The sequence below is a fragment of the Elaeis guineensis genome, chromosome 7, assembly GCF_000442705.2.
Source record: "Elaeis guineensis isolate ETL-2024a chromosome 7, EG11, whole genome shotgun sequence".
NCBI classification, from domain to species: domain Eukaryota; kingdom Viridiplantae; phylum Streptophyta; class Magnoliopsida; order Arecales; family Arecaceae; genus Elaeis; species Elaeis guineensis.
Genome location: NC_025999.2, coordinates 23286829 through 23311848, shown reverse-complemented (window position 1 = coordinate 23311848; position 25020 = coordinate 23286829). Strand labels below are relative to the sequence as shown.

At 44.6% G+C, this 25020-nt stretch overlaps 1 protein-coding gene across 2 annotated transcripts in view; it reads right to left on the bottom strand.

Annotated features, from left to right (window-relative positions):
• LOC105061452 (IAA-amino acid hydrolase ILR1-like 3) overlaps nucleotides 1-25020 on the bottom strand; it is a 37648-nt gene that overhangs the window by 3896 nt on the left and 8732 nt on the right. Inside the window, exons 2-3 of one of the 2 annotated variants that reach the window (XM_010945498.3) lie at nucleotides 19150-19275; nucleotides 18466-18780 (exon numbers count right to left, since the gene is read on the bottom strand). In XM_010945498.3, the coding sequence (XP_010943800.1) occupies nucleotides 18466-18780; nucleotides 19150-19275 (441 nt within the window). The remainder of the gene's footprint in view (nucleotides 1-18465; nucleotides 18781-19149; nucleotides 19276-25020) is intronic. The other variant, XM_029260802.2, reaches the window with a different exon arrangement.

The window sequence follows — 25020 nt, the reverse complement described above, 5'->3', positions numbered from 1 at the left end:
CTGTATTCGGTATTTTATCCCCTCTAGGTTTAGGTTGGTCATTCCTAGCAAAGACGAAAGAGTTTCGAGTCCTCCGGAAAGCAATGTCGCCTTCTACAAGGAGACACCTCTTTCCGATCTCCGGTTCCCCCTTCATCCTTTCATCTCCGAAGTCTTTGACCATTATAGGATCCTTCCCACTCAGATAACCTCGAATGGGATTAGAGTTGTAATTGCCTTCATTTTGATCTATGAAATCATCAAGGTCTCCCCTCGGTGTTCGCTTTTTCAGTATTTTTTCACTTTGAAGGTGCACCTATATGATGAGGGTTGGTGGTACTTTTCCCCCTGACTGAAGTACAAGATTGCAACTGATCTTCCGTCTTCGATCCATAACTGAAAAAATAGGTTCTTTGTCTTTTCAGATCATCCATGGGGTTTTAGGACTATTCGAGGTTAGCCTCACCTAGATCTGAACCTTGGGAAAGATCCCTCCCCTCAGATGTAAATGACTACAATAAACTGATCGGGATTCTGGCCGCCCAATTCAAGAATCTTCTGATCGAGCAGGGCTTGTTCGATGTGGGCATCAACCTTGTCAGTCCACAACGTAGGTCACGTTCTCTTGCAATTCTCTTCGTCTTGTCTAGCTTCGGTTATTTGCGGCTAACCTTTTCTCATCGTCTCCATCACTGCAGAAATGAAGCTCAATTTCGAAGACCTTGCGGCTAATGTCATCGCGAAGCTGCCGAAGAGGGAGGGTGCGGCGCAACCTCTGGAGTCGGGGCCCCCGAAGAAGAAGAAGATGATGACATCTGACCCTCAACCTCAATCGAAGCCGTCCGAAGTGGGGGCAATTTTCGAGAAGCCAGGGCCATCGGTCCCCGAGTTCTTCGGATCGGAGGTTGAAATCGTCATTTTGATGTCGACGGGTCTGAGTGCTCAGAAAGTTGTCCGACCTCCCCCTCAGCCCGGCACCGAGAAGGAGACGATCACCCTGTCGAAGATGGAGGGGTGCTTCGGCAATTATGGATGGTCAACTCGCTCAAGAGCTGACCGACCTTATCAGCCTTCTTAGAAATCGAAAAATACAAAGAGGTCTGACCGTCGAGTGCACACTAGGTGCTTGCTCCACTAGCATCGTTGCTGTGAGTTCTTTTCGTTCCCTTTCCCCCTTTTTCCTTCTATCCTGCTATTAGTTTTTCTTGATTGCCTGATTTGTCGTTCAAATGATCAACTCCTTTAACATCATAAGGGAGGCCTTAGCCAATCAAGGTCAGATTAAAGCAACTTTCAATGAGTTAAGGAGGATGAAGGAGAAGTGGGAAAGGGTAGAGGGAGCATTGTCGGCTGCCAAGCTAAGGCATGAGACTGCCACCAGAGAAGTTGAAGACGTGAGGAGGCAGCTGGAGTCCGACCTCAAGGAAGCCCGAGAGAAGGTGAGATCCTTGGAGAGTCTCGACAAGGAACGAGAGGAGAGGAAAGGGGACCTGGCCGAGCACTTCAAATATAAGACAAAGACTGATAGTGCCATCGTTGCATTTGAGGGCAAGATCCTGCAATCGAGGGTCCGAGCTGTGGACTTCAAGGCATCGGCCTCTTTCAAGGCTGAGGTGGTCGAAGGTGTGATGTCTTCGTACCACATTGGTTTTAAGGAGTGTCAAAGCCTGGTGAAAGAGCTACACCCTGAGGTCGACATCAACGGTCTAGTTCCGAAACTACTCGAGGCAGTGGGTGGCGATAGAAAGGATGCCACCGCCGCTCCCGAAGTTACAACTTCGGAAGAATCACCTTAACCTCCAAACGATACAGCAGCTACCGAAGCGATGATTGCAAGTGTCGTTTCGGACATTGCTGTCGACCATGCATGCAAGGGGTTCGGTCCGATGCCGTATCGCCTGGCACCAGCACTCTTGTTCCAACTGACGTCGATGCTCCTGCAAATGAGTTTTCGCCGCCTTTGTCTAAGGACTTCGAGACCGACACTTCAGAAGATCAGCCCGCTCTAAAGGTCGACGCCAAAGCCTGAAAACTTTTATACTTTGGCTCGAGATTTTGGCCTTTTACTTTGTCTTTTTCGTCTCTATGTAAAGACTTTGTAATAAAGATTCGTGAAACGAGAGGGAATACGTTCCTTCACTCTCTTTACTGTTTTCTTATCCGCTTGCAATTGCATATGTTGGAGAAGGCTTGCATGTATTGCAAGAATATCGTCTACTTTGGCGATAAGAATAAGATACAGAGGTCCACCAAGATCGTGACCAGGTCTCGAGTACTTGCGGAGAACACAGGTCTCTTCTTCTGGGCATACAAGATGGGCTTCAACAAATGCATAGTGAAGGCAAAAAAATTCTTTCCGAATCTTGAAACAAAATTTCTGACTTTGACGGACATCGACACTGAGCAACTATGCCAAGAAGTCTTCAAGGCCCCATCGGACACCTACGGTCGCATCACCATCACTTCCCTCGATGTGACGATTGTGAAGGTTGGAGAGACGAGAGATCGGGTTGAAGGTGAAGATCGGAGGTCCGATGTTTCGACGAAGTTGAGCCGACCACTAGCACAGCCCGAAGGTGGAAGTGGTCGTCGAGAAATTGCAAGAGTGAGGGCTCAAGGACGTAAGAGACGATGACTCATTGTCCCTATATCTTTTTTCCTTCTTTTTCTTTTTACAAAGGCCATGACGAGACTTGTAAGAAAGCTTTAGTAAATGAAGTGAATACTCTACGAGCCATTTTGTCTTCTATTTTTTTCTCTTCTCGAATGAGAGAAACTGATGATTCTACAGGTACATGTCATCAAACGGAATGAGCTTCTTGATAGATTTGATCTTATCACTTATGTTTTTCATTTTGAGTCTGCTGATGCAAAACAAAACAGCCGTGCACAATATAGATCGTAGGCCAAAGTGACTTAGCATAAATCGAAAAGATTCACATCATTTGATAAGAAAATAGATGTCTTAAAGTAAGAACTTCATTGAGTATTCTTTTAATACAAGACTTACTGATAGTACATCCTTAAATTTCCAAAATTCCAAGTTCAAGGTATAAGTGTACCATTTAGCTCCTCAATTCGGTAGGACCCAGGTGGAATAACTTCGAAGACACGATAGGATCTTTCCCAGTTCGAGGCTAACTTGCCTTGCTCGGTCGGTTTTGAGACTTCGGCCGAATGCAACATGAGATTGCCACATCTGAATGTTTTCGGCTTAACCCTTGAGTGGTAGTAACAAGCAACCCTCTACTGGTAAGAGGCCATCCTGATCCGAGCTCTCTCTAACCTCAAGGAGATCGAGTCAAAGCGGAGGTGGTCCGAGTTCTTTTGCTCATTGAAGTTCTTCACTCGATAGGAAGGCCTATCTCCATCGGAATGATAGCTTCCACTCCGAAGGCGAGTTTGAAGGGCATCTCTCCAATTGGTGTTCGAGGCATAGTTCGGTATGCCCACAGAACATCGTAAAGCTTGTCTGCCCAGTCCTTTAGCTTGGTCTAGTCTCTTATTGAGCTCTTAGAGAATTGTTCGATTTGTGACTTCAGCTTCTCCATTCGACTGAGTGTCCAATAGAAATAAACCAATGTTTGATGTGGAGTTCAGAACAGCAGTCTCTAAACTTGAATTATCGGCCGTTGTCGGTGATGATTATCCTTGGGAGTCCAAACCAACAGATGATCAATTTTCAGATGAAATCTCTAACCTTCTGCTTGGTGATCTGTGCTAGAGGTTCGGCTTCCACCCACTTCGCAAAATAATCTATCGCTACGATCAAGAATTTTTTTTGGTCCGTCACCATTGGGAAAGGACTGAGGATGTCCATTCCCCACATCACAAAAGACCAGGGTGACAAGATCAAGGTGAGTTAGGATGCTGATACATTATGGACATTAGCATTCCTCTAGCACCGATCGCACTTGATGAAGTTTTCTATGTTCTTTTGCATCTTAAGCCAGTAATACCCTTGTCGGAGCAATTTGTGCGCCAAAGTTCTACTTCCAATGTGGCTACAGCAGATGCCCTCGTGGACCTCACGAAGTGCGCAATCAGCTTCCGAGGGCCTAAGGCATCTAAGCAATGGCATCGAAAATGACTTATAAAGTTGTTCGTCAAGTAGGATGTACTGTAGAGCTTGGTGCTTAACCGCTCGAACTTCCTTCTCACTGACTAGGATGGTTCCATTGCTTAAGGTAATTCAGCAGGGGGTCTATCCAGCTCGGTTCTTCATCGATCTGATTGACATCGATGATTTCCTCGATGCTTGGGATGTTCAAATACTCGATATAGATCCTTCATCCTAGATCAGCAAGTCGAAAGCAGCCAGATGGGATAGCACGTCAGCTCGAGCATTTTTCGAGCTGGGTATCCTTTGGATGTCCAGCTTCTTGAAACCCTTGGAGAGGTCTTTTATTCTTTGGAGATACTTAGTCATTGTAGGGTCCACTTCATACTCGCCTAGCACTTGGCTTACGATGAGCTGTCGGAAAATGCCTTGACTTCGTTGGCGTCAAGTTCCTTAATGATCCTCAATCGTATGATGAGCACTTCATATTCGGCCACGTTGTTCGTGGCACTGAAATGGAATCTCAAAGCATACTCGACGACGACCCCATCAGGGTTGGAGATGATCGGACCTATGCCACTTAGGAATTCGTGACCCCATCCATATGTAATATCCACCAGTTGCCTTGTGCATTGATCTCTGGCTTTGAAGCATCCCAACTCGACACTTCGTCGGGGATCGTGCACCAGTAATGAAGTCTGCCAATATCTGCGTCTTTATTGTTGTGCAGGGCTGGTACTCGATGTCGAACCCTCCAAGCTCGATCGTCCATTTCGTCAGACAATCAGACGTGTCCGATCTCCAAAGTATAGCTTTCAGGGACTGATCAGTGAGTACAATAATGGTGTGGGATTGGAAGTATGGGCGAAGACGCTAGCGACGACGACAGCATAGATAATCTTCTCAATCCTCGTATATCTGGTCTCCGCATCTCTGAGAACTTTGCTGGTATGATAGACCGGCCTTTGCACGCCAGTTTCTTGTCAAATGAGGATCGAACTTATTGCTTGTGAGGTGACTGACAAATACATGTACAGTTTCTCACCTTCGATAGGTTTGGAGAGAAGAGGTGTCGATTCCAGATATCTCTTGAGTTCTTCAAATGCAGATCGGCATTCTTCCGACCACTCGAAGTTTTTTTGTTTGCCTTATTGCCTTGAAGAATGAAAGGCATTTTCTAACCGATCTGGAGATGAATCAACTCAATGTTGCCACTCTTTCGATTAATCATGGAACTTTCTTTTTGCTGGTCGAGTGCTTCACCTCTACGAGTGCTTGAATTTTTTTCAAATTAGCTTCAATTCCTCGTTGAGTGACCATGAAGCCAAAAAATTTTTCAGAGCTAACCCTGAAAGCATACTTGTTCGAATTCAGCTTCATCTGGTAGAGCATGAGTTCATTGAAGGCTTCGTCCAGGTCGGCAACATGCGAGTCGACCTCAACACTTTTAACGAGCATGTCGTCCACGTACATCTCCATGTTGCGACCGATCTGTTTCTTGAAGATTTTGTTGGTCAGGCACTAGTAAGTCGCTCCCACATTCTTCAATCCGAATGGCATCATCCTTAATAGTATAGTCCCCATTCTGTTACGAAGGATGTCTTTTCTTCATCTTTGGGTGCCATCTGGATTTGGTTGTAATCTGAGAATGCGTCCATGAAGGCTTGTGGCCTAGGATGGCGTCCACCAGCTGATCAATCCATGCAAAGAAAAACCATTCTTGAGGCAAGCTTTGTTGAGATCGATGTAGTCGATGCAGATCCTCCACTTGTCGTTGGCCTTCTTCACCATGACCACGTTGGCAACCACTCTGGATAATTCGCCTCCCAAATGAATCCCGTCCCGAGAAGCTTGTCGACTTCTTCATCAATCACCTTCTATCGCTCCAAAGTGAAACTTCTTTTTTTTACCGGACAGACTGATGATGGGAATCAACATTCAATTTGTTGGTGATGATGTCAGAAGAGATACTTGATATGTCGGACGCCGATCAAACGATCACATCAGCATTCTTCCGAAGGAAATCGATCAGCCACTCCTTGAGATGTTCGGGCAACTGACTTCCGATCTTGACAGTCTGATTCGGATCGTTCTCGAGCATCACTTCGATGAGCTCCTCTGTCGATTCACCTTGGTTCTCGTCTTCTTCCTTTCTTAGTTCTAACCCTTTGATTGACAAAATTTCCTTAGGCTTGTTTCCTTGGACTGTTGCCATAAAGCATCGTTTAGTAAGCACCTGATTGCCTCTCATTTGTCTAGTCTCATTTTTGATCGAAAATTGAACGAGTAGAGCTGTCAAAATGGGCCAGGACCCATGGGCTAGCCCATTTGGCCCTAAAAATGGGCCGCATCGGGCTGAGAAATTTTGGCCCATATATGCAAGTGGGCTTTTTGGCTCGGCTCCTGTAGCCCATGGGCTGAACCAAGCTAGCGTCGAGTCAGTCCATGGGCCGGCCCATACCTGATAAAAAGTAAAAACAGTCTAAAAGATAAAGAGGGCATGGCGGGGTTGAAATGCTAAAAGTCTAAATGCCTCTAGGTGTTTAGGGTTAGGCGAGGCGACCGGCATCCAAGCAACAGCGGAGGAGAGAAGCAGCGGCACCGGGCGGTGATAGGGGAGCAAACTCACGACGTGGCGAGCCGGCAACATCGAGCTTCAAACTTGTGAATTCCTCGATGGCTCATTTTTTTTTTTGATTTTTCTCTCAACGAAGACAGGGGTCGGACTGTTGAGGGGGCGTCGGGCGGGCTGGGTCGGTGGGTCTTCTTCCTTCGCCACCGCATCCAAGGACCAAGATCGTCATTTCCTTCGAGATCTCGACATCTCAGATCTCCGGCTCTACCCTTGTCGGCTCCCAGCAGTCCCGAACTCAGGCGACTCCGGCCTCCTCCATGCCCTCCCCTCCCTCCCTGACGGTCCCGCCTCCATGCCTCCCCCCAGCCAGTCTTGCCTCCTCGAACCTCCGTGCTGCACCATGGGTCCGAGGGTATAATGGAGGCTACGACAGCCGACCTCCGACCCTCCTCTGGACCTCCACACTGCACCAAGGCTCTGTCCCCCCTCCGCAATCCTCTCACAGTCCACAATGGGTACAGTCCACGATCCTCTAACCCACCTCAGTCCTCCCACAATCCATAGTTCACGATCCTCTCCCCCCCTCAGTCCTCCCACAGTCCACAGTCCCAGTCCCAGTCCCACAGTCCCCCCTCCTCTCTGTGACTCTATACAGTCCACAATCCACGATCCTCTCTCCCCACTCCTCAATCCTCCCACAGTCCACAGTCCCAGTCCCACAGTCCCCCCTCCTTTCTGTGACTCTGTCTGTTTAAGTGTTGACAAAGTCCCACGGTCCCACAATCCCACAATCCACAGAGTCCCCCTCCTCTCTGTGACTCTGTTTAAGTATCCACAGAGTCCCACACTCCCACCTTTTTGTCTTTGAAACATGTTTTAAGAACCAGGTTAAATTTTTTTAGGCTGCTACCTACTATGTTTCTAATCTTTTGATGTGCATTATTGCATTAGGTTTTGAATAAGTGCTAACCATATTGATTTATTTGAACTATTATATTATAAGAAAATAATGGAGTCAATGAATACCACTAGTAATAATTTGGATGATGATAAAGTGACTAAAACTCTTCCCGCTAAAAACACTAAAAGGGAAACATCAAGTGCATAGAAATATTTCTCAAAAATTGGTAAAGATAAAGACGGGGTTAAAAGGGCAGCTTGCAACCATTGTAAAAAAGAATATGCAGTTGGTAGTAATCCTAAAACTCGCATCAATTATGGGACTTCACATTTATCTCATCATATTTCAAGCTGTAAAGAAATTGAATATCATAGTGTGGATCAAATGCTTGTTGATCAAGATGGCAAAATGAGGTCAAGAAAGATAAAGCAAAAGGTTCATCATCATATGCTAGCAGAAGCTATAATTCAGCACGCTTTGCCTCTTTCTTTTGTTGAATATGAGAAGATTAGGGCTTGGGCAAAATACTTGAATCCAGACGTAGTGATGCATTCTAGGAATACTATTATGTCTGATGTCAAAAAAGTTTATATCAAGGACAAGGAGAAGCCTAAGCAAGTCATGGCTAAGATTCCTAATAGAGTGTGTTTAACTTCTAATGTATGGACAGCATATACTACAGAGGATTATATTTGTTTAACTGCCCATTTTGTTGATGAAAATTGAAAATTATGTAGTAAAATTCTCAACTTTTGTCGTATAAAACCTCCACACACTGGAGCTAAATTGCAAGCAACCATATTTGATTGTTTGAAACAATGGGGAATAGATAAAAAGGTTTTTTCTCTTACATTGGATAATGCTTCTGCTAATAATAATATGCAAGATATCTTGAAAAACCATCTCCGTTTATAAAATAGCTTGTTGTGCGATGGTGAATTCTTTCATGTGCGGCGTTCTGCTCATATATTAAATCTTATTGTTCAAGAGGGCTTAAAAGTAGCCAGTGAAGCATTATTTAAAATCAGAGAGAGTGTTAAGTATGTGAGAGGATCAGATGGGAGGATGATCAAATTTTAAGAATGTGTTCAGCAAGCTAGCATCGATACAAGAATTGGTTTAAGGTTGGATGTGTCAACCAAATGGAATTCAACATACTTGATGCTTGAAAGTGCAATCAAATATCAAAAAGCTTTTGATATTCTTCAGGTGACTGATAGGAATTATAAATATTGTCCAACAGATGAAGAATGGAAGAGAGGAGACAATGTGTGTAAATTCTTGGAACCATTTTATGAAACTACAAACATGATCTCAGGTTCAACTTATCCAACCTCCAACTTATATTTTATGCAAGTTTGAAAAATTGAATGTATGCTAAATGAGAACTTGGGCAATGATGATGAGGTAATAAGGAAGATGGCTACTAGGATGAAAGGAAAGTTTGACAAAATATTGGAAGGATTATAGTGTGGTGCTTGCTTTTAGAGCTATTCTTGACCCACGAATGAAACTTGATTTCTTAAAATTTTGTTATACAAACCTTGACCCTTCAACTTCCTAAGAGAAGGTAAAAAATGTGAAGAAGTTGGAGAAGATTTTTGGAGAATATGCAAGCAACTTCAATGTACCAAGTGCTTCTCCATCATCCAATGAGTCCATCTTGCATAGGCTAGGTGGAAGTGGGAGTGGAAGTGGAAGTGGAAGTAGCCACAAGAGATCAAAAATCTTCAATGTAAATTTTTCTAGTTATATATTAATTATTATATCTTATTTCTTTCATTTATATTTTGTCCATATGTTTAAAATATTGCAAGAGTCTAAAATGTTTCAGAATGAAAATGTTGTTGACACTGGCAAGTGTGAATTGGATATTTATTTGGATGAAGCAAAACTTGATTATGACCACTATGATGATTTGGAAGTCCTCAATTATTGGAAGACTAATGCTAAACGATTTCCTACTCTTTCTATCATGGCACGTGATGTATTGAGCATTCCAGTTACTACAGTGGCTTCAAAATCTGCTTTTAGTATTGGTGGCCGTTTTCTCACCAAATATAAAAGTTCTATCCTTCCTGGAAATGTGCAAATTCTAATTTACACTCAAAATTGGTTGCATGGCTTTGATCCAAATCCTGATGGTAATATTTCTTGTATATTTATTGTATATACTTTACAATCTTTGTTCATTAATTTATCTTTAGAATTGATTGTTTAATTGATTTTTAATTGGTTGTGAATTTTAAATGAAGATGATAACAGTGCTGGCCTTGAGACATCCAGAGTGGATTCAAATGTGCTTCAAGAAGATGAATTTGTGGAGGAATAGCTTGTGGATGATAGAGTTTTAATTTTCTTCATAGTGTGGATTGTCCAAGGCTGATGGTTGTGTTAATTGTTAGAATTTTTAATGGCAGAGTTCTTGTCATGGTGGATGGTGTTTCAAGTAGGAGATCTGTGCAGGGATTGTTCTTGTCATTATGGATGGTGTAGGAGATCTGCCTAGGGATTGTTCTTGTCATTGTTAACTGATATGCTTTTACATGCAGCACCTTTTAATTAATATGCTTTATATGACGAGTTTGTTTCTAAAGGAGTCTGGTTCACATCATTCAAATTTCCACTTCTGTTAGAAGTCTGTAGGTTCCTATTCACCGGATTTGAAAACTGAATTGAGCGATTAGGTACATTAGATGCATCCTTGGGTTCCATCTAATTTTTCTCTTCCCAATAACAGGCAGACTTTGCATATTATTTTCAAATTTTTGTTTGAGATGCAGAGCATTGGTTAAAGTAATGCTTAATGCAGCAACATTATGATGGCCTTCCAAATTAGCACCTCTTAAGGGCAGGAATCAGGTACGGTACATGTGGAGCTTTTGTTGTTTCCTCCTCACTGAAATCGCAACCATTCATTCCAGGCCTATATGAGAGTTTCAAATGGTAATCAGTTAGAGAACATAAATCTAGAAGAATGAATGCAAAAACCATAAGATGTTAATTGCCGAATTCAGAAAAAAGAACAATGCAAAAATATCAGGGCTATCCTCCAACCCACAGCCACGTGGGCTAGCCGGCCCTAACCCATAGCCCACATGGGCTCGGGCCGGGCTGGGTTTTTCGGGCCCATTTTAACAAGTAGGTCGAGCCCGGCCTGGCCCACATAATTCCAGCCCACATGGGCCGGGCCAGGCTAGCCCATGTTGACAGCTCTAATGACAAGGTGATAATGTTTGCTTTTGTGCAACGCCCCCGCTGCAAGAATAGGCGAACGAATTCCGACGAAATAGAAGATCTACATGACCAAATTTTCCTGTTCAAAAGAAGATCTCTCTTCTTCATTCTCAATAGGAATGCATCAACAAAACTTCCCTTTCATATAGATCGTCATGAGACAATGGCTCTCAAGGCATTAAGTCCGGATCGCCTAAGGATTGCATTGTATGCTGAGGATATTCGAACAATGAGAAAGTTGGGAAGCACGATCGCCTGTCGAGGTAGTTTCTCACTGTCATAAGCAATTCCACCTTGCCTTCTACGGATACCGAATTGCCAGAGAAGCCGACGAGCGGCATGTTGATGTGCTTGAGTTATTCCTTAGGCAATTTCATTCTTTGGAAAACATCGTAAAATAAGATATCGACTGAATTTCTATTATCAACTAGAATTCTTTTTACATCATAATTCGCTATCGTCATTGAAATAACGACGGCGTCATTATGAGTTTGAACTCCAATTACATCGGCATCAGAAAAAGAAATGACATCATCAAATGAGGAAGAGTTTGCTTCATTGATCCGTTATCTCTTCCGCTCGGACCCTTCGACCCCTTCCTCCCTTGCCCCCTGCCTTCAGCGAGACCTGAGATCATATTGATGACACCAGCCATCGAGAGGTTGCCGTGGTCATTGTTAACATTGGCTGGCGCCCGATGTAGCTCTTCAGCCAATCACTTACATATCCTCCAAGGTAGCCTTGGCGGATGAGTTCCTTGATCGCATCTTTCAGCTGATAACACTCCTCGATGTCGTGGTCGTGATCTCGATGGAAGTGATAGTATTTCTTCTTGTTTCTCTGGCCTACAGGTGCCCTCAGCTTTGGAGGCCAACGTATAATGTTTTTTCGTTCGATCTCCATAAGAATTTGGGCATGCAGGGCAGAGAGAAGAGTGTAGTTGTTGAAGCAATGCAGAGGGCTTTTTGCCCTCTTTTGTTTCTGAGGATGGCTGCCCCCTCCTTTCGAGGATCCACAATCATCGTCGCGAGGCCTCTTATTGTCACCATTCTTCCTCCCTTTGTGCCGAAGTACCTCTTCCTTTTTGACCTGTGCATACTTTGATACCCGAACGAGGAGTTCGACGTAATCCTTCAAAAAATTTTTGTTTAGGGAGAAAATCAGGCACTCGTCATTGAGACTGCACTTCATCGCCAACATCGCGACCGTCTCATTGAAGCCTCGAACTTCCAATGTGGCCGCATTAAAATATGCCACGTAATCCCTCAACGACTCGCCCTCTCCCTGCTCGATAGAGAAGAGGCTGTCATTGCTCCTCGACTACAACCTTTGGCTGCCGAAGTGCAACATGAATTGCCTTCCCAGTTGCTCGAAGGAGTGAATGGATCCACGTGGGAGGCTGGAGAACCAGACCCTTGCGCTTTTCCTAAGCATCACTGGGAAGGCTTGGTAAAGGAGAGCGTCGGACGCCCCTTGCAGCATCTGAGGGCTTTGTAACCCTCAAGTGGTCTAGCGGGTCTGTGGTGCCATCGTACTGCTCGACTGTCAACATTTTGAACCAATTCAGGATCGGCTCACTCAAAATTTCTCAGGAGAATGGGGGCCGGGTTGTGAAGCCGATACCATCATTCTACTGACGACTGGCTCCCTGGAACTTGCCGATTCGGAGTTCCAATTCTCAGACCTTCCTCTCGAGTTCGTTCTCGTGTTGGGAGCGGCACCAGTGAGGGGAGAGACTTAAAGTGGAGTCCCCCTTAGAGGGCTCCAACGATTGATCCCGTCGATCGTATCCCTCAGAGCTTCAAGGGCATCGAGGCGAACGGTGCGAAGCCGACCAAGCCAACAACGACCATCGGTGTGAAGCCTGGACTACATCCAGGGGCCCCTATCCTTATTCAGACTGCTCTGCGTGGGTCCAACGGCTTCACTGCAATGGCGCCGTCGAGGTAACTAGCTTCCTTTCCATGCCGTGCTGCTGTAGCTGCTATACAGCAGCCGTGAGCGCCTAAACTTGCTCCATTAGCGTGGCGATCGGATCTAGACAAATGGTGACAAACCGTCGGAGAGTTTGCTCCCCAATGCTCCACCCGTTGGGATTGTTATGTAGCAATGATTGTCGGCGCAACATAGTGAGGTTGTTCTAAGATCAAGTTCTCCCCATCTTCCTTCAGAAAATGGGGCAAAGCGATCCTTTATCTAGCGCCAATTTGTTGCTGCTCCTCGAGGTTGGCCGATGTGGCGGGATAGCTCAGACTCTCCATGCCGTGCTGGAGCGATCGAGTGCTGACCAAGGCCTCCATGACCTGCAAAAGAAGTCCTCACACATCGGAGGTGGGGGGTTCTCCGACGGACCCTCCAATGCCTAAGTCAGCAGAATCTCAGAGAGGAGAGAACAGAGGAAGAGGGTAGTGAGAGTTCGAATCTTTCCCTTTTTTTCCTTCCCTCCATTTCATAGGAGGGAATCTGACAGATTGTTGGAGCCTATCAGAGCCGGAGAGGTGGCCGTCAAGGGGGCACAGTGGTGGTGTCAGCGGTTGTTATGGCGCTAGCCAGCCATGTTCGGAGAGTAGTGAGCTATCATAACAGAATGTTGATTTAGCGGATTCCACACACCAGGGAGATTCGGTGGCATCCGAACTGGCGGATGGTGCTCAGAAAATTGGGACGGAATGGAGTGGGATCGGTTAGTGCCCGACGATATTGTTCTCGTCGAGCTTTCGATCTCCGGTGCATCATCGGCCGTAGGCCGATGTCTGTGACGCTGTTTCGATACTGTGATACGGTCCGAACCACATATCTTCAGCTAATAGGTCATGATGTCAGGTGTCTGCCATGTCATAGGGAGGTGGTCATGTCATCAGGTGGACAAAATGCAGTCCAACAGCTGGTATAACAAACAGATCTCAGCCACCATGTCATCCATGACCTATTGTTGCAGATGTAGATGCCAACTTTGTCCATCCTAGTAATTGCCAACAGGTGCATTCACACCCACAGAGGCTGCTGCCAATGAAGGGAGAAGACCGCAAGCTGACCTCAGAGACAGCTGTCAGTCCAAAAACAGACATCCTTTCCATTACCCAGCACTAAGTGCAAGCCCACAACAAATATATCTTTCACACATTCAAGATCTCTCCACATCTATGATCCATGTGTTTGATGCATGGCAAGAAGGTTCCTAGGAAATCGATCAGGGTGTATACAGCCAGTATTAAGCTTCTATAAAGTCCCCTCCAAGGGCCCAGTGTTTTCCACCACCATTTGCATAATGGTGCTTTGTTAAAGTTTATCACATCTAGGACCCCTAAACCTCCCGCTCGGCTTTTGCATACACCTGCCAGTTGATACAGTGTATCCCTAGCCCAAGGTCAGGCTAATTCCAAAAGAATGATGCTGTGTCTGCTTCAAACTTGTCCACCACCCACTAAGGCAGCCGATGGATGCTCATCCAGCACACTGAGGATTAACCTGCCACTAGCTGGCAGCAATTTGACCTTCTATCCTTAAAGTCCACACTCCACCTTATGAATCAGGGGAAGCCAATTGCTTTTAGTAAGACTGCAAAAGCCTAAAAGGAGCCAAAGGTATCTGAGAGTGATGCTGCCAATCCTGCATCCAGGAATTTCAGTCAGTTGCATCACAGATTCACTACTAACATTTCTGTGTGCCACCTTGGATTTGTTGAAGTTGATTTGAGGACTAAAGCAGAGACAAAAAGCTAGGAATATCAACTTCAATGCAATGATCTGGTCTGAGCTTGTCTGATGGAACAGAATAATGTCTGCATAATGAAGGTAGCAAATGGAAGAGGACAAAGCACTTAGTCCCAGACCTACAATCAGCTCTCTTTCTTCAGCTCTGGCCAGAATAGTAGTCAAGGCATCGACCATCTAGTTAATGACCAATGCCAGCCTATTTGTATGGATCTTGGTGAAGATCTTATACATTCCAGTAAGTAGACTAATTGGATGATAGTTGCCCCCCCTAGTTGATCCCTCCTTGGTATCAAGACTATTGAGATGGAATTGAAGCACTAAAGCCCCGAGGGATCTACTGATATAGCCTGCATCAGATCAAGTCCTTCTCAATTACTGACCAGAAGTTTGATAGAAAGAGAAAGGGAACCCGTTCGGGCCTGGGGCTTTGTCTCCTAGCTTGAATACAGCCTTCCAGATCTCTGCAACTTCAAAGGACTGGTCCAGATTTTGAAGACTGGTTGGGGATAAAGCTCCTCAAATGGACGAGCTTCTGGGTGTGGCTGAATCCAAAGATATTATTGAAATGGGAGTGGAAAGTCCTTTGTAATTCTGAATCTAGGACTCAAATGACCATTCTCAACACGATCTAGGGCTATAAGGTTCATACAATGTTACCTTTGCCCTCCTTAAGCCATCGCACCTGAGATCTTTGCCGTCAATAAGATTCTTCTGCCTTGATGAATTGACAGAGTGCAATCCAAACTCTTTTCCTAGCCGATCTCTATTCCTCTATGATTGGCCTTGATTCCTCCAGGACAAACAATTTATGAATCCATACGGCCTAACAACCCTATTGCTCTTTCACATTTCCCTCTTTTTCCCAATGCCAATCCTTCAAATGAAATCAAAATTGCCACAATTTACTAGCAAATCTTCTGATAGGGTCCTCATTCAGATGCCAGCATCATAAGGTGGCAACTAGGGTCACCATGACAGAGAAACAACCGACTGTGGTGCTTGAGGTCTTTAGCACAGCTAAATCCCACCCTGGTAGGATACCTCCCGACACTCCAGAAGCTAGCAATTCGGCCCATTCATCCACCATTCTTCCAGCCAAGGATTTTTAAAGACCCATGGGGATAGGCTCAACAATTTAGTGTCTTGGAGCATATGATTGGGCAGTTGGAGTTCTGAGTGGTAGCTCGGTGGTGGAGCTCCCTAAACCCCTAACATTCCATGATGGATAGCTCATCTAAGCAAGTAGGAAGACTCGACACTTAAGACTATCTAGAGACGGTATCACCACATGCCCCATAGTGAAAACAGAGCCAATCATCTTCAATGCTATAGAGAAAGGAAAGAAAAACATACCAGTTACCACCAGAACTCTCGACATAGAGAAATATTAGAAGCACATGCCAAAGTAATCACCACAACTATGCGAAAACAGCCCATTACAAAGTTGACCCTTTCCACAACACAATGATCCAAGACAAGGCACTGGCAAAGCCAATGCAAATGTCCCGCCATCAAACTCCCAAAAAATAGCAAAACAAACAAGACTAACTCCCAAACAAGTTTAAACAAAAAACAAGCAAAAACATAAATCTATCATAGATGCACAGCCCTTTTTCCACTCCCAAGGTCTGACAAAACATCCCACCTCATAGGCAGGGCCCCAAAATAGGGAAGTAGCCCGATCAATCATTAGGCAGTCTGAGGCCCCAATGTAGATGGGCCTACTTCCATGGATGATGGTGGTTCATTCATCAAGTTCGCTGTGGCTGTTGAATTCGTGAGGTCCACAGTCCATGGAGAATGGGCACTTTGGATGCTTCCTCAAGGGCCCATGTCTTTGTATAATTCCTGGCCAATTGCAAAGTCGAGACTCACTCAGCACCCACCTTATCCAGCAGCCACGCATTTATAACCTGCCAAAGGTTGGCATTCCTTACCTTCTAGAACCTTGGATAGGACAATCCAAGCCTAGCCTAGGCCAACTAGTCCATGTTGTCCTCTATCTCTTGTGATGGTAATGGTCGCCTAGGCCCCTCTTCTTAGGCTACAACATGACAAACTAGGCTCAGCTGCACCATAGGATCCCTTCAGGGCAGGAACCTTTTCCAATCATTCGTCGATGTTACCACTAAGCACAGCGATTTTCAGTTTGATCTAACCCTATTAAGTCAAGAAACCAAATCAGGCCAAACTCGTCACTAGCTTCCAGGCCACTGACTTCTTCCTTGATTGTAGTTCCTTGCCGAAGAGTGTTGCCTTTTGGGTTCCAACTCCATTGGACAAAGGGAACTGTACTGGTGTACACCACCCTCCAATATCGGCTGCTTGACTTTATTACCTCCTGGGTTGCCGTAGGACCCGATCGCCTCCATCAGGTGAGGTTTCGTCCAGCGATCAAAGCTGATGTCTGATCTCAAATTTTGAAGGTCATAATCATCCTCCAATTAGGGGAGAATGCACCTAATCCACCCCCCTGTCGGAAGGCATTGCTAGTGGTCACACTCACCATGTATCTTAAGTCCTCACGACCAGGTCCACGACCCTGGGGAAGATGGCCGGTAAGCAACAAGAGGCGATGACCCTATGCCTATTTAGTTCCTTCCATTTCTCACATCCCTTGTCTATATATTCCAAAAAAAAAAAGAAATTTCTGACAAAAGGCTAAGATGGATTCATAATTCCAGCAGTCAAGCAAGACTCCCTTAAGAATGAGCTTGGCTTGATGCTGGTGCAGATCTTCCACCTAAGTGGGAAACTTGAAGATAGGGGGAAAGTTGATGGGGACTCTCTCCATCGTCTTGATGATAAGCCTTTGATTGGGGAACTAGACTAGTAAGGATCCATAGACCAGCTCCTTGGCCTTCCGATTCCATTTCCCCTCCCACTCTTAGCCTAGGAGTCAAGTGAATCCACCTCCTTTAATCTCAATCATATAACCAAGACGATGGCCTTGTTCTCCAGGAAATCATAGCAGTCCCTTATCCCCTCATCAAGGATGACGCGGGCAATGCTTCGCTACACTCGAGCAAGAGTGTCCTAGATAGGCATGTCCAAGGTTGCCTTGCACCTACACTGGCTATGGCCAAGGAAACCACAACGAAGGCACCTAACAAAGTTCTGGGACTAGAGTTTTTTGTCGTGAATCTCATCACATCTAAAACAATGCAATTTTGCTCCAAAGGGGCTAGTTCATCTGCTCCAAAGGGGTTTAGATAGGTGAGAATGCTCTCTACCCAGTTTGGACCATGAGGGTCAGACAAATCTGCAGCATGCAGCTTGGCATGCTGCACCATACCACCATAAGAGATCTTGGTGGAGTCAGTGGATCTCTTGAACAATATTAAGAATCGCCATGGAGTGCCATCTTGATCTTGACCATACTTCTCATTGGGACACCATCATCAAAGAACAGCCAGAAATCAACCTCCCCTAAGGTATGATGGTGAAAATGTCACCATCAAGGAGCACCAGAGTTAGGTGTGCCTTTCTTACCTCTGGAACCTCTGGTCCATCCATCCTCTTCATCTAAAAGGAATTGTGATTTTGCCTATGGCCATGCTGTTGGTTGCTTGCAGACAGTCCTTTTGCACCGAGGTCCTCGAATACTACTAATCAAAACCAGAGGGGAAGGGAATTTTTTCAGAACCCTATTCAACCACTAAGGGTGCATTTGGTTCGCAACCATAATCAAAATTGGAATGATTGGAATGGGAATTGGAATGGCCATATCCCGCAACCATAAGCAACACTTGGGTGGTTTTCCATTATATGATAATGGAATGCACAAAGAAAAGGCTGTAAATGCCTGGGCAATGATAGCTTTCTATTCATCAAAGGAATGCAACATACTACTGCAAAAAGATTTGCAGAACACTAAAAGACTTCTAAATACTACACACAATGAATACAATGAGCCATTAACAGTTACATGTTAAAACAAAGAATATTCAACAGAAAAGATATCAAATATGATTAGCTCAGAAGAAAGAGGGCTTACTCTACTTTCAAGAGGATCTGATTCCCGAGATACGAGTTGTTGAAGGCTGAGGATTGCAAAGGATGCAGGAAGAATTGGGTCTATTGTTGTGTGGGGGAAAGCTGCATGCCCACCTTTTCCTTTAATTGTTGCTGTAAAACGACCAGATGCTGCAAGCAGAGGTCCAGGTCTTGATGCAATGGCTCCAGTTGAAAGACTAGGCTCAACATGGATACCAAAGATGGCCTGCACATCCTCCAAAGCACCCTCTTGCAACATGTGATAAGCACCAGCTCGACCCTCTTCTCCTGGTTGGAAAATGAGCTTCACAGTTCCCTTAGAAAAGGGGAAAAAGGAAACAACATAAATAATAATCAGCTAAACAACAACAAAATGAGAATCTGAGCAAAAATGCAAGCCCTGCATGCCATCAAATCTTAGTTGCCAGAATAAGGAGTGGAGGCAGAAGCGGGGGTCAGTGCAGGTGCAGAGAAGCAAAAATTTTAAAAAGACATAGCAAGGAAGTAGTTAGGAAGGAAGCACAGTTTCCAGATTTTGGGAAGATTTTGGAGAGACAGTGGGTACCACAGCCTAGGTAGAAATTTCCAGCAACTAAGCAAGCGTCAAGCAATTACAACGGTATTACACCATTATTATATTGAACCGACTTTTGGAGCTTATAGGGAATATCAGTTACATCAGCACCTTCAATTTGTTTTCACAATGTTGAAGCAACCTAGCAGCACCTAGAAGCATTGTCACATGAGCATCATGACCACAAGCATGCATTTTTCCACTTTGCTTGCTCCTGTACTCCCAGTCTACCAGCTCCTTCCAAAGGGTCAAGATAAAGTGATTAGAAACTTGTTACTAGTATACTCTTGAAGAATGGAGATAGGAAAATGTTGAACAAAACTTTAACAAGTAAAAAAATAAAAACCTTGTTTAATACTAAGAATATAAATAGACAATCCATTCAGTCCTTAGTGTTGCTATGCGAAAAGCTTGACCACAATGGTCAACCTAGTTAAGAAACCAAAGGTACTCAAGAGATCAGAGATTCTTTTGCAAAGAACAAACAATTGTGTATCTCGGTACATCGGGAATATTATGAACATTTGTGCTTGAACCGACATATCCTACCATCATCATGGAAACCTAGAAGAGGATTTGAATAGCTGTCAATTAGTAGACTACCAATAAGCTGCTCTTGAGAGTTAAAACAGTTTAGATCCATAAAATGGAAAATTCACAGCACCATTAATAAACTTCTCCTGGTAGATCATCATGCCCTCTTTTAGCCATCTGCATGCAAGTGTTATCAAGAAACTGTAATATTGCTGCCATGGTGTAACCTGGACTTGGAGCGCCTGCTTGACTGCCCAGATAATTTATTCCATGGATAAACCCATTTTACCAAACTGAGAGATATAGCAGTGCTCAGACAAAAGGAAAACCATTCATGGCACTTCTGGTCAGAGTATCCTGGAAAAATGGAAATTGCAAATCCATTTTGAAAGGTAATTTGCAGTATCCCCATTTTACAGGATTGCCCATTCTCCCTACTGTTTACACCCCTTTCTTGATTGTCTATTTTTGGTTAATTCCGGGGATAATTCAGGCAAGCATCCAAGCTGTCTGTGAGGCCTAAATTAAGAAGGATTATTAATTAAGAACAAAGTCTAAAGGTCTAATATATTTCACTAACTAAATTTATTCCATTGAGGTTACTAAGAGATTTTGAATAATCTTGTTAATTTATTTTAATAAAACACTAAAGAGGCAAAGTAGTACCCTGCTGTAGCTATTCTTAAAAGCTTCCATCAAAGCATAAGCCTCTCAATAACTCGATTGAGATTGAAAGTTATCAAAAAGTTCTCTCAAGAGTTTCCAATTTATAGATGTTGCAAATTTTAGGATTTAATGCTGATTTATTATTAACTAGAACAACTAGATTGACTTTTAAACAGTATTATTTGTACAACTGGGTGAATTCTACAGTATTTTCCTTACCTTCAGTTCATCGCATCCTATTAATTTTTATGGAGTTCATATGGTACCAAAGCAGCAAGAATATAATGATATTGATGCACCAAAAATTGAAGTGGAGTATAGTGCAGGTCAGAATAAGATATGGTGTTGTTGTAAAAAGATTACGAGCTTTTTTACACAAATTTTGGTTCTTTTAAACATAAGTTGATAAAAACATTCAATTCAAAATTTTTTTAATGCATGAGAAACTTTGAGTTAAAAATAAGTGGGGCGACCTAATTTCTGAACCATGTGTTGAAAGATAATTGTAGAAATAAGTTGAAAATTTCAAATTTCCATGTAGCACACATGAAATTATGAATCACATATTCTCTGCATTTTTCTTTCTTTGTGTACAAATTGGGAGGACCAACAATCAAAGTTGAAATTCATAATTCTAGCCAACCATTTTTTGAATATCTCATACCTGATTAGGAATTTTCAAAGTTTAAAAGAGACGACCAATAACTAGTTTGGGCAAGACTTGCAAGGGTATTTACTGAAACAACCTATTAAGCACAACAAGACCTTGTCTTGGAACCTGAAACATTCTATGTTCTCAATGTATTGTAGCCTTACATGTTAGTTGCTTGCAGAAATCATCAAGCCTAGTTTTATCAGCTGTTGGTGTAAGATAGAAACCACATGTACAATTTCAGAGTTTTCAATCGAGGTATCATGTTAGTACTTGAGAAAGACAAATAAATAGAAAGACACATTGAGAAAAAGCAAGAGCGCATATATCCCATGTTGTGCCTCGGTTGATACAAAGTTCCCTCACTGGTATGTTCCAATATAAGATCCAAATAGTCTAGGATTATGTTCCATAAGCATGGAGTCTTTCCATGATATTTTAGTATGATACCCTTGAGACAGGGCTTGATCTATCAGAAGGATGAGTTGATATAATTAAGTGATCATTCTGATTCTATCCTTCCTTTCATTTCTATAACTCATTAAATCCCGCCATTTCCACTTGCCTCTCTCCCCAATCCATCAATAACACAATAATAGTAAGATTTGATGGCAATTAATAAAAAATTTGCTCATATTTAATAACATAGTTACCACCATCCCTCATTTAGTCTTCATTCTCGCTTCCATCCAAACTAATTTCATCCATTCCATTAAGTTTAACAATTTTCCATCCTATTCAGATCCTATCTAAAAACTCGGGTATATAATCACCACAAGAGTTCTTAACATATCTAATGTGGGACTATTATTCCTCAACACCCCCTCTCTCATGCAGAGCCGAAGGGATGGAGCTCGGAACAAGGGGCGACATGTGTATTAGTAAGTAGCAGCATAGAGATTTCGATAGACAAGAAGGATAAGTGGGTTCTAATACCATGTTAAGATCCTATCTAAAAACCCAGATATTTAGATGGAGGGCCCAAGAATATAAAAGCACCACAAGAGTTCTTAACATATCTGATGTGAGACTATTATTCGTCAACACCATCTGTTGCGGCCTTTCTCCAGTTAGTATTGTCGGCCTGGAGCCGACTAGGTGCTGTGCCTGGACACGTTATGGCTGGGGTACCGGAAGATGATGTGCCGTCGCCGGAGAAGGTGCACACTGTCAAGGTCTAGAATGAGAGCAAGGGTTGTCGGTGAATGATGACGCTGGTCTCCGCTCGGCGTCGGAGAAGATGATGACCTGCAAAGGAAGTCCCACCAGAGGTGGCTCCGGCGAGGACCCTCCGACGCTCAAGTCAGTGAGATGGCTCGATAAAGAGGAAAAAGCAGCAGAATTTTGGCTCTATATTAGCCTCACATACCTAAAAGTGTCCCCACTTATCTCTATTTATAGAGGGAGCAAAGTGTATAGGTGATCGTGTCAATCATGTCCTGACAGCCGCATGGACCTTATTAAATGCTTCGACGACGGACATGCCTTCTATTCGACGCACGTGGTAGTGACGACGGACGCTACCGTGCATAAGGTGTAATAAATAACTCCATCGATGCATTTAATGGACTCGTAACATCCCATCACGATGTGCAGCCAGCCGGCCAGGGTAAGGCGTCTCAGTGACGTGACCTGATGTGGCCTGACTGGAGGGCATGATGGCTACGTTTGGCGCTTACCTACTCGACTGAGGCCCGTGCTGTGGGAGTCGAGAGAGTGAGACCGCCGAGGGATGGTACCCCGCTATCGACTGGCATAGTCGGCTACGATCCGAGTACATAGTCGGTCATGGGCCGAGCATCATTTATCGTAAGCGGCCATAGGCGGCATGTTGAGCCTAGTCAGCGTAGCTCCTTTAGTCGGCTAGGAGACGAAGAAGCGGGGTAGTCGGTTGAGTGACAAGGATCTACCCCAACACCTGCCCTCCAACTCTCGAGTCCAATTACGTAGTTTAATCGAACGAAGGGAGTTCGTCGTTGCTTGGATCCAAGTCGCTTTCGCCAACTGCTACTCGTCTGTCTTGTCGCTTCGTGGACTAAACCGTCGCTTTTGTCGTCTCGCGAAACATACGGCAGTGCCGTCCCATCGCAGGTTGTGTGGCAAAAAATGCCACGATCGAGATGATTTTCTGTATTGATGGCGGAAGATTGACTGACAGAGTAATAATGAGCATGCATACTAGAGTCGTCCGCATGTAGGTCGTCCGTTGGCCCAGCCCATGATCATGCAGATTCGACTGACTCGACGAGATCTGAACGGTTGTGCATCGAACAGGCATCGAGATAGTCGACTATGATCACTGCCACATGTCGAAATCTCCGAGTAAGGTGTGATGTTCGGCGTTGATCCTGACCGTCAAGGGGATTTATAAATAGGGGTTGGCCCCTTTAGTCCCATTTCTGATTCCAACATCTTCGCCTCAGGTCCCCTTGCTCCCGCCTTCTTTCTAGAGAGAGCTCAGATCTATTGCAGGCGAGTTTCCTCCTCCAGCACCGGTTGCCCGTCGTCGGTTCTCCGTTGCCATCGTCGTCAGTCTCTTCCTTTTGAGGTTGTTTCCTCCATCTCCTTCCTTTTTTTCTCTTTTCTTGAGCTTTCGCCTTTGAGCTTCTCTTCTTCATGGCTTCTATTGGTAGAGAGTCCAGAGATGAGAACCCGATCGAAGATCGGAGTTCTCAAACTCCAACCATCCAGAGGTAGATTGAGGAGGTTCCTCAGGATGACACCGAAGAGGCATCTTCTCGGCAGGGTCACCCGAACCCTGAAGAGTTGGATGAACAACCGACTGCCAAGAACCTCCCCGGACCTCTTGTTGAGAGGTCCGAGTTAACGGAGGCCGCTGTCAACCGACTAAGGGATTACTATCATATTCCTAATCAGTATCAATTAGAGATGTCCAACGAAGGTCGGGTTGTCCGTCCTCTATATGGCTATATTGCTATCTATAAGGAGTTTCTTAGATAGGGACTCCGATTTTTCCTTCACTCTTTCTTCATCAACAACCTTGACCTATATGAGGTCATCCCTACTCAGCTCAACCCAACTCTCTTAGGATCTTTAGCTTGTTTTGTCGTCCTTCGTCACCTTCTTCAGATTGAGCCCTGAGTTTTTTTGTTTCGAGCTATTTTTATGTTGAAGAAGCATCCTCAGGAATGGAGATGGTGGTTCTTCTGTCCTTGGCCCCATCGTCAGCTGTTTAAGGGCCTTCTTTCTTCCATCCACGGGTGGAAGAACAAATTTTTCTATATTGCCACCGACCACCCGTGGGGCTTCGACTGGTCCTAGACGACTGCCAACTTGTCTTTGAATAAGAATGATGTAATCTTGGAGGAAGATCGGGAGGCGTACGAAAAGCTCTTCGAAGTCCAAATTCCTCCGCATCAGGAGCTACTCGAGGAGCAGTTCCTTTATGACATCGGGATAAGACCGACTAGCCAGCTCGATAGTCTTCTTTCCTGTAAGCTTTTGTTTTGTACGTAGACTAACTTGTTGTCGTACTCATGCAAGTATGAAGGTTACGTCGGAATCCCTCCGACAAGCTGTCTGGAAGAAGAAAACTAAGGCGTTATCCAGGCCTGACGGTCCCTCTCGGCTATCGAAGAAGCCGAGAGAAGAGTCTCCTCCTCGAGTGTTGAGTACACAGCCGCCATCGCCGCCCTGACCACCATCGGAGCATTCTTCCCCGCCGCCTGTCGCTGAAGTCGTCACGGTGGCGGCTCCTCCTGCCGACGACGACGTAGTTGTCATCGAGCCACCGACGAGGCCAACTGAAGCGACCCAAGCTCTCTCAATTCAAATCGGGTCGAGAGGAAGCCGGCACCTACTCGGGAAGGTGCCGACAAGGGTAAGGCACCGATGCCTCCCACCTTCACCGCAAACTATGGTCTGGATACGTCCTCTGAGGAGGCTACAGTCACGATCAGGATGCACTTTAAGACGATCGATCAGCCCTCCAAGATCGCCAACTCACCGAGGAGTTGGTGAAGATGGTCATGCTGCCCGCCGACTAGGAAGTCAAGAAGACTTACCCCATCTTAAAGATTCAGTCAGGCACTATATGTCGTTGATTGGGGTAAGTCTTCGACCTTTCCTTATTCGATTCAACTTCTGAATAGTCGTTGGCCGAATAGATG